This window comes from Botryllus schlosseri, chromosome 11 (assembly GCF_051294905.1).
Source record: "Botryllus schlosseri isolate E-star chromosome 11, Bs_hap1, whole genome shotgun sequence".
Lineage (NCBI taxonomy): Eukaryota > Metazoa > Chordata > Ascidiacea > Stolidobranchia > Styelidae > Botryllus > Botryllus schlosseri.
Genome location: NC_137246.1, coordinates 17,656,995 through 17,671,003, shown reverse-complemented (window position 1 = coordinate 17,671,003; position 14,009 = coordinate 17,656,995). Strand labels below are relative to the sequence as shown.

At 42.4% G+C, this 14,009-nt stretch overlaps 1 protein-coding gene across 1 annotated transcript; it reads left to right on the top strand.

Moving 5' to 3' along the window:
• Positions 1-1,326: 1,326 nt before the first annotated feature.
• Positions 1,327-4,830, top strand: LOC145450031 (WD repeat-containing protein on Y chromosome-like). Its single transcript, XM_080328482.1, has one exon. It carries the CDS (start codon positions 1,327-1,329, stop codon positions 4,828-4,830), a length of 3,504 nt encoding a protein of 1,167 aa, XP_080184608.1.
• The last annotated feature ends 9,179 nt before the right edge of the window (positions 4,831-14,009 follow it).

The following is a 14,009-nucleotide window of genomic DNA, read 5'->3' as shown; positions in this document are numbered from 1 at the left end:
TAGCAAAATCGACGGTATCAGTGAACATGCCTCTATCATTTTGGGCAAATGTTTTGTCGACGATCTCGCTGCGAGTGCACAAGCGAAGCCGCATGTTGAACGACACGTTATCTCCTAATTGCGAACATAGTTAGACTCAATTCTGTGAATAATATGTATTTATAATTTTTAGAAGGGGGCTCAAATACTGAATGCAAGAAATCTAGTGACAATGAATCATGCGAAGTACCGAGAAAAATTTCAAGTCAAATAAATCTGCTATGAAATATTCTACTTCATGGTCATATACGAAGATCTGGGATGAATGTGGCTGGTCCCTGGATACGTCAATGCGTCAGAACTGTTGTTTTAGTCATCATCAAATTTCGCGGTCATGCTAATCAAATTTTGGTTGGCCTTGCAGTTTTACCTGATGTCATAAATAATTTCGAGAATTACCTTGCAGGTCACACCTAACCTTCTCGTGTGCCAAATTTGACCTGCGTGCCACGGGCTGGCCGCACCTGATCTGTATGGTTATTAATAACAGTGATTGGTGGTACATAAAACTTCTATTGAAAATTCTTTGAAAGCAAATGTTTTCATGATAGAGAAGTTGGAATCGGAGTCGGAGTCAGGGTCATTCTCACAAACTCCGACTCCAGTCAGCATTTTCCCCACGACTCCGACTCCAGCTATTATAGTTTTCACGACTCCGACTCCATCAAGCGAAAATTACCCAGACTCCGACTCCACAGCCCTGGTTTCTTCCCAAGGCAGCCTTATATCGTCTATGGTTTGCACTCTTAAGAAATCTAATTTCTACACTAAACAGTCTATTTATGTCGTGTTGGGTCATTTATAAAGCTTTGCAGCATTCAGCAGCCTAACTATCGCCTTCACAAAGGTCAACGTCTACCAGATTTATAACAGCAAAGCACCAAACCGTACATTACGATATATCCGCGGTGCACTGTAGTGTATAGAACAAATATTACATCTTTTAAACATGGCTACTGAGGCAGTTCTTTCGTTTTGATGACCCATCTAACGGCGCTAATATAGCTGGACTGGACAGAGCACAAACTCGTTCGCAATTTCACTGTACTAGTAGCCACCGAGAGTCAGGACACATGAGAATAGTATTTTCATTCATCATTCGCTGATTCTACTGGACAATTGAAAAAACAATTCGCGTATTGCGTCACAAAGCGTTCATACTGCTTCGGTTTTAAATAAACTTACCAAGGTGCTCGTTGGTATGCAAATGTTCTGGTCATTTCATTTTCATAAAGTCTGCCGATTTGAAAGATACGCTTGAGTTTTGATGCAGCAAAAGCAAGAAGTATGGATGATGACGATGCGCGCGCCGAGAGTGTTAATCCTGACGGGAAATATATTGGAGATATTTCAAGAAAAAGCACATTTGAGTCTGATTCTTCATCGCCTTTCGCTGGTCCAAGAAGGTTTGACGAGGATATGGATTACAAAGAATTGAGGAAATTAGAAATCATCTTCAGAGAAACCAATGGCGGGAAAGGGCTCAATATGATACAATTCCGAGATGCCATGAAGAAATCATTGGGCTACGAGATTGATAACAATGAGCTTGACGTCATCTTCATGAAAATCGATACCAACTGCGACGGTAATGTCGACTGGGATGAGTACTTATCCTTCATGCTGCTCGAGTACCAGGAAAAAGAGAATATGGTGGCCATTTACGGCACAATTCCTTTTCCGCACCCCCTGATGAGGAAGCCAAGTAACCATCTTGAACCTATTTGCAGCATATCCTTTCAGCAAAATCACTCTGTGAGATATGACGGCCGAATGGAATTAGATGTGGAATCCAGTCGTTACGTTACATTGTCCAAAGACGGAATTCTAAATGTCTGGAATACGGATTGGGTGCTACAGAAGACCACATTGCTGGATGGAATGCGTAGCAATCCACGATCTGTTTGGCTTACAGACCTTATATGCATGTCGAACTGTAACATAGTGGCCATCGCATCTACCGACTACGAAATATCATTCTATTCCATGACCTCAAGTATGTTTCAAAAGAAATTTCAGATTAGGAATATGGATTATTGCGCACTTACTTTGGCTTATCACTTTGATTTCGGTCTCAACACCAGCATATTGCTCTGGGGCGACACCAATGGGAATGTTGTTGTTGTGCGGTTTTACGACAATCCAAGTATGGTACTCTTTTCTAATACCCTGGTCTCTGATAAAAGGATATCATTAAATTACCTTCTTCGCACTAACATTCACAACCTGAAAGTGGCGCGATTTCAGAAGCTATTGCCAGAATGGGTGAAGGAACTGCACTATTACGCAAGCGATAAGGAGCAAGAATGTTTCATAGCTTGCTGTCGTAATCACACTAGTTCCATGGTCTTCGCTGATATAACCGAGAAGGTGGTCGATAGCACGCATGGGAAGATAGAAATGCGCCGTAAGTCGAGCTTCAAACTTCGTACCGGAGTCTCATGCATTGCTTACGATCCTGACTGGAATCTGCTCGTCACAGGAAGTAGCGATTATCACATCAGAATATGGAATCCATACGTGGTGACTGCGCCTACGATGACGCTCAAAGGTCACGCGATGCCGATCCATCAAGTCTGCATCCGGCAAGTAGATCACCACGTCATAAGCGTGAGCAAAGATAAAAACATCAGAATCTGGAGTCTGCTGGATTATTCTTGCAAACAATCCATACACGGACGCAACGTGCAACTCGGGCGGTTGGACGTCACGGCTATGTTCTACAGCGAGGCGAGTATGCAGCTGATTCTTGGCACGAACAGAATCGGTGTGCTGCTTGGTAACGCTGCGAATTTGACGCAGGTAAACAAAACACGATCAGACCCTATCAGCCACAGCAAGTCCGTCACTAAAGTGCTGTACAATACCCTTTTTAAAATGCTCGTCACAAGCTGCGAAGACTCGATGATCTGCGTATGGGACATCAGAACAGGCGCTAAAACGATGCAATTCAGCACGGACCGGGGAATTGAAATATCAGCGATGACTTTCGATCCGTCGAAAAGGCGGCTCATCACGGGGTCCAGAGAGGGTAAGGTAAGCATATGGAATTTCAACAACGGTGCGCGCTTGTGCGATTTCAAAACATCCGCGGTGGCGGAGGTGTCGGACATCATTCACGCGAGAAACAAAATAATCTCGGCCGGGTGGGATAAAAACGTGACCATGTACGAGGATACCTATACCGATGGAAGGATCAAACGAATGAAACCAGTTCACAGAGACGATATTCTGAGCATGGATTACCACGTCTCTGAAAATATATTGGCGACATCCTCATACGATGGCGAGATCGTCATTTGGACGATCGACCTGGAGTCGGTAATTTGCAGGATCGACATGCACAGAAGTGTTTTCCCTATTTATGAAGACACGACCAACCAGGTGGCCGAGAGAACGTCGAAGAAAAGTAACGTAACCACATCGTACGAAAGCAAATTTGATCCTAGTCGATTTGTTTTTGTACCCGATAACCTGCCTTGGATTGGAAAACACACACGTGCCGATGGGCGAAGTACCAATATGGGAAGAAACTCAATAATCGACGACGTTTTATCCGGTAATCACGCAACTAATAAAATCGTATTCTTGCAGTCCAGACGAACTACGAATAACGTGGCGGTGCTGGTATCCGCAACACAGGGATACGTGTTGTCGTGGTCTTTGCATCAAGCCGGGGGTCTCCTAGCATACTACTACGCCGCGAAGCGCGAATCAGACACCGTCGCAGATATGGACACTGACAAGGATAACAAAATCTTGGTTGTCGGCGATAGCAGGGGCTACCTACGAATCTGGGATATCCGTTATTACTGTTGTGGAGAGGACGTAGCGTCGCGAAGAAGACGTTTGGCCGCGGATATGTGTGATCCGGAGGCCAGGCACGAACAAATTTATTCGTTCGTTCCAAACAGTGAACCCCCTGGACTTCTCGCATCTTTTAGGGCTCATTGTAAAGCGATCACGTCAATTACTTACATAAACGGTTGCGATCTCATAGCTTCAGGCTCTACCGATTGCAGCGTCCGGCTGTGGACGGTAAACGGTCGCTACATCGGGACATTCGGGCAAAGAGACCACTGGCGATTTCAAATACCAGTAGACGAGCGGTCGCTACCGCCGGCCATACCTATCGACGTGCGCCGCGTGGCGTCGCCGGCCACTTTGTTCGCGGTGAAAGGAGGCTATCACCATCACTGGAAGAATGTCCAGAACGCTGTCGCTTTCATAGGTCGGTTTAGGCGCATCGCCAAATGCTTCCAGCTCGACAAGCCTGCTGAGGAACAAACCGAGGTGCAAAGACGCTTTTCGCAAGTCAGCGAGGATGTCCTGGAAGACGCTAAATCCGACAAGAAACCCGGCGCGAGGTCGGGTAGCGTGACGGTATGGATGGAAGATAGGCCTCATTCCATCGACAAGGCGGTAAAAAAAGAAGACAGTGTCGAAACGATGTGGGACGATATTCAACACAACGGCATCACTAGCAAAGTACTGGGCAAGGTGAATTATAAACCGCGAAAGCGGCACAAGACACCGACGATAGACAGTCAAGTGAACTGGATCGACAAAACCGCCATAATCTACAGCACGCTGCCGTGCGCCGACTTGGAAGAACCGGTTAAGCTTGCGATACCGGAATTCTACCTGGATAAACTCGCGTCGCAGAGTCCCGGGGCTCTGTCGCGGTACGGCAACCGGCTCATCGAAAGGAAGAAAGTCGTCAACAGTTTCAGTCCGAAGAGATTTCAATCGGGGCAGAATGTCCGCCGAAACTCGAGGAGTGATCGGTGATTGACTGCTTTATTGAGAAAGATTCGCGTGATAATAGCTGGCTTCGTTCAAGTGGAGATTTGCAGGCAGGATTCCTGTGACGAAGGCGCTCGATTGGTTCGACTATAATTATTTCAATTTCGACTGGTTTCTGTGTATATGGGATGTAGAATAGTGCGGTGTTGTGCCGGTTTCAAACAATATTTCAAGTACTATGGTTTCTGAACAGGTACTTAATTTTCATCTGTGATCTGTGTAATGGTGAGAAGAAGACAGTGTCGGGCGCAGCTGGGCGGACGATATGATTGGAAGGTAGATGACAAATCATTGGCCTTTGCAAAATAAAATTGAAATTGGGGCCTGTTAGGGAATGGGACACTAGTAAAGTAGCGACAAAATATGAGTATGAATAATGTGAATATGAAAATTGGACAGAAGGATTTGAACTATCTTTTTACAACACTTTGCTAATAGAATTACTTCTGAGTCACACTATCACTATTACAATTACAGCAAAATCTAGCAGTAGGCAATTATGATTACGATTACAAGGAAAAGTAATCACAATTACTCACGATTACATTTATTTTTCTTTTTGGAACTTGAGCCTTGAACACAAGACAATATAACGATTGCGACGAGGATGACGTCATTGGAGAACATATTTTAGACGCGTCGTACTCGTACAATCCATGCTAACATCAGTGGCGGCTCGTGACAATATCGGGTGGTGGGTCAAGGGACGCGAGCGACTTTTATTAACATGACGTCACAATGGCGTTTTCAAACGTAAAGAAGTAACTTTATGATGGTCACATGAATTTTCCGACAACAGTGATTTTAACGTAGGTGCCGCGAGAGGTTTGCCGGTGAGCCGTGACTTGAAGTGCGGTAACAAATGTTTTATTCATTTTTTTAATCAAAGGATTATTTTACAAAATGTACGTGAACTACGAATCGTCCCTATGGCACGAATCAATCATCAGGTCATCCTTAGTAGCTAGGCGTTATGATTTCGTGGTAGAGATTACGCAAACCGTTTGGCCCTAGTTTTTCTAAGCCCGTCCGAAAGTGCACGAACCTGGTGTGTTACGACCAGGCAGCACCGTAACTGCCGCACCCCAAACCCCCCAATTGGGAAGGGGGGGGCGAGCTCGAAGGGGGCCCCAAATTATTTCGTGAATTAGCATAAATTATAGAGTATTTTTTGAAAATTTATGCATTTTTTTCCAAAATTTTTCGCGCTGGGCGCGATTTAAAGTTGCCAAATATCTTGATTATTTGGTACTCTTCCCCCAAGAAAAAACTCGCCAGATTTATAGAAATGGACATATCGGCGTTGGCCATTAACACGCCACTACGCACCAAGATATATAACTACTTAGGACTTATTACATGCGACTCCAAGAAGTGTGCCAGAACGATCGGCAGCCCGAAAAGCTTGGCCGAAACGGACTGCCCTTACGCAGACCGAAAACTTCGTTATATATACAAAATAATAGGTTTAATTGTCCATAGGCGCCTAAATGACTGGCGCCATATGTTTCTGTCTTGGCAATCTGAACCTCAGAAGACAAATACCATCCAGCAGGAAAAAAATATTTGCCAGTGAAGAAATACCAATTTGAAATCGTGTGCGTATAGTTTAGTACGTTTGAGCGATTCTATATTTTTGATATAGCAGACAGGAGGTCACGAAATAAAATCATGTAACGAAGTCATACCAACGGGTCCACCCGCCCGAAGATGTTTAATTATTATTTACGGGCCCTACAGTTTCTGGTAAATCTGATAACGTGAGCAGAGAGGACAAGATATTGATAGCAATATATATGCCGATTGTATCATGAATTATCGAAAATTTTCGCGCTTCGAGCTGGCTCACTAAACAGTGCCGCTAATTTCGTGGCAAAAGCGAACACTGTGATGAGGGGTCGGTTTATCACCCCATGAGAACCCAAAACCCAAGTTTTTGTGGGAGGGGGGGGCGGTGCTGACGAAGTGCTGTTTCGCTCCTGCCAACGGGTATACGCTCGAAGATGTCTAATTACTATTGGGCGGTCCTACGTTTTAAATCAGACCTCGCTCAGCTCTACTGGTAAATTTGATTACGTGAGCTGAGAGAGGATCAAAATTGATAGCAATATATATGTAATTCCCGATCATATTGCCCGATTCCATCATGAATTACTGAAATTTTTCGCGCTTCGCGCGTCTAGGCGGGAAAAGCTGTCTCACCAAACGGACACCCAATGGAGATGTGAAATAGCGTCAAAAAGCGGATGTCCAAAGGGGGGTCTGGGGGGCGAAGCCCCCCATGAGTTGGGTTTATCACCCCATGGGGGGCCCAAGGCCAACGTTTTTTAGGGGGGCTGACGAAGTGCTGTTACTGCCCTGCGACCAGGTGATAGGCAACCAAAGCGGTGGCACCAGGCGTACGATTGGATTAATAGACAATTTCTAGGCCTCTAATTTTCACTCTAAAGGCAACTGCGTAGACTACGTACTAAGCAAAGATTCAACACGTTTCATGTTCGTACTTGACCTGACTAACTCTAATGACTAGAACTCGAGAGATTGCGTAAACCTAACTGGAAAGGTCAACGAGTTCGGACACATACGCAATTGTTATCTCATAGATTGCGGCGGGGGGTCCGCGAGACCTCTAAATTTGCAACATTAATGATAACCTAGTTTTTATTTTGTTTTCAAATTAGGGGAAGCATAAATCTGTTTTCCTCCACAACTGGTAAAACGTCATTACTCACATCATCAGAATAATCTTCTGACATGAAATATCTTACTGTGAAAATTCAATTTTATTGCCAAATTGCCAATAACCTACTGATACAAACATATTGCTGTTTAGAGACGTTTGGTTGGGGTTTGCGGAAAAAAATAAAAATATGGATATAGTAAGGTCGATCAGGTTGACTTCGTAAATGTTTGAGAAACCTTTTCGATTTAAAGTTGTCGGTGTCATAAAATTTGTGAACAGTCGTTTGAAATAAAAACTCCTGAAGTATTTTCCCTATGTTCAATGAAGGGATTGAAACATCGCCACGAAATCCATTTATCCTGTGATATACATAACCACTTGCAGTGACTTAAAAAGCCCAGAAATGACAGTGGGTCGAGCTGAAAGTCGACGGCAAAAGAACTGATGAAAGCCTGGAAGATAAAGAGACTGAGAGAGTGCAAGAGAATTCGAAATTCTGAAATATATCCTGTCGTGGAGCACAAAGCCCTAAAATAGGCTATAAGCACCAACGTGGTGTGTTGTAATAATATTAATAATAACATACCCACTATTCCAGAATAACTCCAGATGATATGCGACATAAAAATAAGTAGGCTGGACGTGATATGTTCATTAAAAATATGTTTCTTCATTATGGTGCCATAAATGTTGCGAGCACACCAAAAGTGTCGTCGGAAGCGTTACTCGTTAATATCACATTGTCCTCCAGCTATCTTTGTGGAAAGGTATTTTCGGCACTCGTTCATATCAAATCGAAGATGCGGACTTTCAACACCAGTTACTTCAAGAAATACAGCTGCAAAATTAGCTTCGAAATAATAAAAGTCTACCCAATTTCTACATAAATATTATGATGTTATTTTCAAGAAAAGTCATTTTGTTGCTGTTTATCATAGTTCATATTTGCACAAGACAGATGACGGTCGCACCATAATTGAGCCAAATATGAACTACGACTTGAGGGGGTCCGCGAAGGTTCGTCACGGTGAAAAGGGGTCCGCGAAGCCAAAAAGGTTGAGAACCACTGAACTAAGGATATAGCAGCCTCGGTACTTCGGTCTTGGAACAACATAGGACATTTTGGCCTTGAAACTGGAGACTGTGACACAACACATACCGCTTACTGTCTATAAGTCTGCTGCGAAATCGCTGTTGGAAAATATATTATTCAATAAATTCATGAATGAAAGCCGTAAACTTAGTACACTGTTACATGCAGAGGTGGTCAAAGTAGTCAAGAAAGCTACTCAAGTAGAAGTAGAAGTAGCAACGCAAAAATCTACTCAAGTACAAGTAGAAGTACTTCTTCCATAAGCAACCTAAAACTACTTGAAGTAGAAGTAGAATTTTCTGGCTTTAAATCTACTCAAATAAGTAAGTAGTATTGAAAACGGTCATAATACGTTTGCATGCACTTTCAAAAGCTGCAAATTGATCTATGAGGAGGGTGCGGAGAGCTTCATGTACAATGCATATTGATGCATCCCTGAAGGTATAAATTTCCGACAGCATGAGCATTCGACTGAATCATGATATGTAAATGATTGTTTTGCTATGGAAATGAGATACTAGCCTTTTGTTTACTAAAACATCCCGTTTTAGAAAATGTCATGGCATGTTCCCTCACGCATATCACGGCCTTTAATTTAGTCGAAGAACAATACGGAGAAGTTGTATGGATACGATGTTAACACTTTGCGCGATTCGTATACGATGATAAAGAAATATAGCGTAATGTTAAAATGCCATATAGTGTAATTGTATCGTAGGAAATAGACGGCGATGCTACACTTGCTTTTAAACTTAAACATATATGTTCTCCAGACAAAAGAACTGAAACTAATTAGAACTCAAAGTAATGATACTGCGAATTGCGAACGACAACTTCTAATACTACATCAGAAAAGCGGAAAATGTATTTTATGCCTTTTGTCGTGACAGTTTTAACGGTGGTCTGCTAAAACAGATCTAACGCTCAAAAAGTCAGAGCCCACTCTTCCAGATTAGGACACACCATGGGCTGCTAGATTACGATATGATGGGTATATGCTAGATTGCGAAACGGTAGTTCCAAACGTTATGATGGGTCATATTTACTGTGACGAAATGTGTCATATGGGCGACAATGTGGTGCAATGCCACCAGCAACCTAGCTAAGATTCACTTTCGTGAAAACATATTTGTAACTCAATATCTACTAGATGTGAAGCGCGACGGAAATTCTGGGTCTGACTAAAATTTTCTTAAAATTGAAAGTTAGAACTCCGTGAAAACAGCCCGAGAATTCCCCAGTTTCTCTTTCTAATTGGAGGGTTACACTACTTCTACTTGACAAACTTAAAATAGCGAAAAGTAAGTAAGTAGATCACTAAATATTATGAAGTAGAAGTAGAAGTAGCGAAGATTCTATCTACTTGAGTAAGTACCAGAAGTAGGGGAAAACTACTTGAGTACTTCGAAAAAGTAAAAGTACTTCGTTATTGACCACCTCTGGTTACATGACATCATCGAGAAGTAGCATACGCAATCTCATGAGTCATGACCCATTCCGGCATGGTACACTGTCAAAATCAATACAGACAGACGAACACCGAACTTTGAGTAGAATAGATCGAGGAATAGGCTGATCGAATTGATCAGCTTTCAGCCGACATCGAAAATGAAATACCTATCGCATTTGACAGGGGATTGTAAGCAAATTATGTGAAGCCACAATTTCACAGTGAAATGAACATTGGAGAACATAAAATTATGTGAATATTTGAATGCAAACCGAGAATCTTAGTTAGCTGTTTTCATGCGATCATCGATTCATATTATCACCGATCTCGTTATGGAACGCAGACTAAATTAGCACAGACCGACACCGGCTTTTGCGTGAGATCCGCGATGATGTAGATAAGAATCAAATCAGCGCGCATCTCTACTATACTCGACCTCAAAAACGAAATAACTGCCTCAATCATTGAGTGTCAACGTTGAGACTTGGCACCGCGTTCGATACTAAAATCAAGACATATCGTGCAAAAGCTCATGACAGATCTAGGTATGGAACATCGTTAAAATTAATTGAGACCATACCGTAACATAACATGGTTGGGTTATATTTTTGATTTGAACAAGTCACACACAATGTACAATGCGATAAGACACAATGCGATGTCATGAGCAGATAGGAGGATGTAGAACGACACGCATCAGTAGCGATCCTTTACTCTAACATCCACCTCGGCCTAGATTGCCCGATGTCACAGTTCTTTTTCGATGTTGATCTCTTTGAAGCCGCGGCCCTTTCTACTAGTTCGTTCCATTCATTGTGAGTGCTTACTTTCGTCGGGTCTTATTTTGGGCTTTTTTTTCGCCGTAAGAACGGCAACGGCAGGGGAAGAGGAGCCCAGATAAACCTCCGACGGGAATCGAACGCGCTTCGTCTGCGTGCTGGGCGCTTATCGTAACCCCCAATAACGGCTTTTGCGTAAATCTGTTAGCAATAAATGAAGAGTCAGCTCTCACTCGACTTGGGAAACGAAATTACCACCCACATAGTTCAGTGACAAACTTAAAACTTGTTACAGCGGTCGATACTAACATTAAGACTTACCGTGCCAAATGTCATGACCGATCTCGATATGGAACATCGTCAAAATCAATGGAGACCAATACCGGCTTTTGAGTAAAATCTGTTTGCTGTAAATGATTGATCAGCACACACAGAACTTCGGAAACGAAATTACTACCCTAATCTTTAAGTAGCAAACCTGAAACTTGGAGCAGTGTTAATTACCACCTTCCCGACATAACATACCAAGTTTCAAGAATTATCATGGTGCGAAACACCGTCAAAATCGTCCTATACCAACAAAGATCGACTCAACGCATATTACGGTAACCAAGTTCAGATATAGATACGATTGTTACATCACGCCTTAGGGGCAACAGGGCATATTTGCCCCACTTGCTCGCCAATTTTATGAATAGGAGAGAGTATTGTATTGTATTGTATTGATAGGCACAACACAGTGGGGCTTATCGCCTTTCTAGGCCTTGTGCCCCACGACATGAATTTCATAAAGTTCATTGGTCTTTGCTTTTATTGTCTCGTTGGGAACGTCTTTATCATTCTCTCTCGCAGCCATCTTCATTGTCTCTCACTCCCATGCGTCCCCATCGTGGTCTCTGCTGCCGACTTATAGCACGGCTCACTTTCAGTCTGGGCTTTTCAATGCACTACCGTAGTAGTGAGGTCGATACGATTGGTACATCACGCCTTAGGGGCAACAGGGCATATTTGCCCCACTTGCTCGCCAATTTTATGAATAGGAGAGAGTAAATCACCGTTTGTTTATTGTGCGCGGCTTTGAGAGAATAGATAGTGAAAGCTTGTTTTGAGCGCTACCGGGGCAAGCCCCGGCTAGGCATTCACAAAGCGAAAACACAGAAGAGAATTCGATTTTCGCAGAGACTTCGCTATGTATGGGCAATGCCCATTGGGCATTTACAAGCGAAAGCACAAGAAGAATGCGGGTTTCGCTGTGATCTCGGTATATATTGATTGCTGTGCGTCTATAAATGGTAAATAATTGTTATTGAACATAATTTTAGGTGGGACAATTCTCCAGTTGCCCTATAGGACGAGCCGCCACTGGCTAACATGATATACTGCATAAGCAGATGGGTAAATGGCGGTAGAATCAAATGTTGAGTAAAGAATTGTGAAGTGACGATCGGTGCCCGTTTCAACCAGGGCCATATGAGAATAATATAAAGTGAACATAAAATTCCACAATCCACAGATATTTCGAGCTGCTGTTACGAGATGAGTTCGGTTATGATTTATATTAGAAACCGTTGATTTTAAATGCTTCAATGTGTACATCGTCATGCTTTATTTAACGAGTACCTAATTTCAAATCTTGTCTGGTGTACCCTGTACAAGTGTACATAGGCCTACTCCTTGCCAAGCAGCAATGATCAAACTGCATTCTACTAATGATAACTAAACATCAACGGTAGTATTTGAAACTATAGGCAGAGTCCTGATTATTATCTTTCTCCTGCGAGGTAGTGGTGTCTGTGTATTGATAACCTGACATATCAACAATGTTATTTCCAATTATCTAATGCTGACGATTGCTCATCTACGGCGATTTTTTTACATGTAAAAAAAGTCAAAATTTTGTCAAATTGTAGAGTTAGGTCAAAAAATGTCAAAATTGTTTACAAAGTCAAAATTTTTTTGCAACCTTCATTTGGTTTGTATCGTATATTTTGCACTGTCGGTGAACTTATCATTTGACATTTTACAGCTTGTTTCCTACTTTATAGGCCTAACGTTGTAGAGGGCCCATTGTCTTCTCATTGCGAATCATAAACGTTCAAATGAAACAAATAGGTTGACATGGTGTTATGCTCAACGTACCGCAATATCTTAACCGAAGCAAGACTGCGTGGGCACTGCATGGTTCTTATATCAAAAAGCGTACGATGAATAATTATATGTTGTGGACACCATTGTCAGAATAAATCAACACGGTGTGTCACCAGCAGTGAAGTTTTTTAAGGTAAAAAAACGTCAAAATTTTGATTTTTTTAGGTCCAAATCTTCCGTTTTTTAGCTTAAAAAAATCGCCCTACTCATGTAGAGTGTAATCCGAAAATAGTCGGGTTCAGTTCAATATGAATGTACTATTCAATTGTATATTGAAGTTCTGTACCTCCAAGAAGCTCTTCAGAAGAAACTCCCTGTTCTCCTCAATTATCCGAAATTTCATGCCGATGCCGTGGCGTAACAGCATGTGCTGCCGCTCATAGCTTTCGTTGAAAATGCCCCCCCTCCCTAAGTAGACCGCAGCAAATTTCGACATAGTTTCATGTTGAAGCAGTCTTTTCAACCAAAATAATCACAAATGATAAGCCGCGTCTCAGAAGTCTTATCTTGCTCGAGAAAGAAGCCTTACAGTCTCAGCGTTTATATAAGGCCAAAAATATTAACGACAAGAAATGGTGAACGAATGTTTTAGGCAAAAAATCAGTATCCGCCTCAAAACTGAACTTTTCGGGCTTTCACCGAAGCGATATCAGCGACAATATCCTCAAAATCAAGTTTTTTGAACGTACACTCTTAGCGAAAAGAGTGGTTATACACACCCCAAAAGGTGGTACACGAAAACAGAACTTACGTAACCCTTCCGGTGTGTATGGCCAGAATCCACCCCATTCCTTGCGGTGTATATCAGATATTTCACCCTAGCCAGCAGAATTGATTGGGGCGTAATTTCAATATATACACCCTACTTGACATCCTGCATTTTCTTCCAAATGGCACGCTATTGCAAATAAACTTCCTTGATTGCATATATTCGATATCAATTGAACCATAATAACATAAAATGGAAACATATTTCGTGAAATATCAAAAACAGAGATCCCAGCGACGGAG

Excerpts from the sequence above, each read along its gene's own strand:
- LOC145450031 (XM_080328482.1), top strand. The coding sequence starts at position 1,327 with ATGGATGATGACGATGCGCGCGCCGAGAGTGTTAATCCTGACGGGAAA.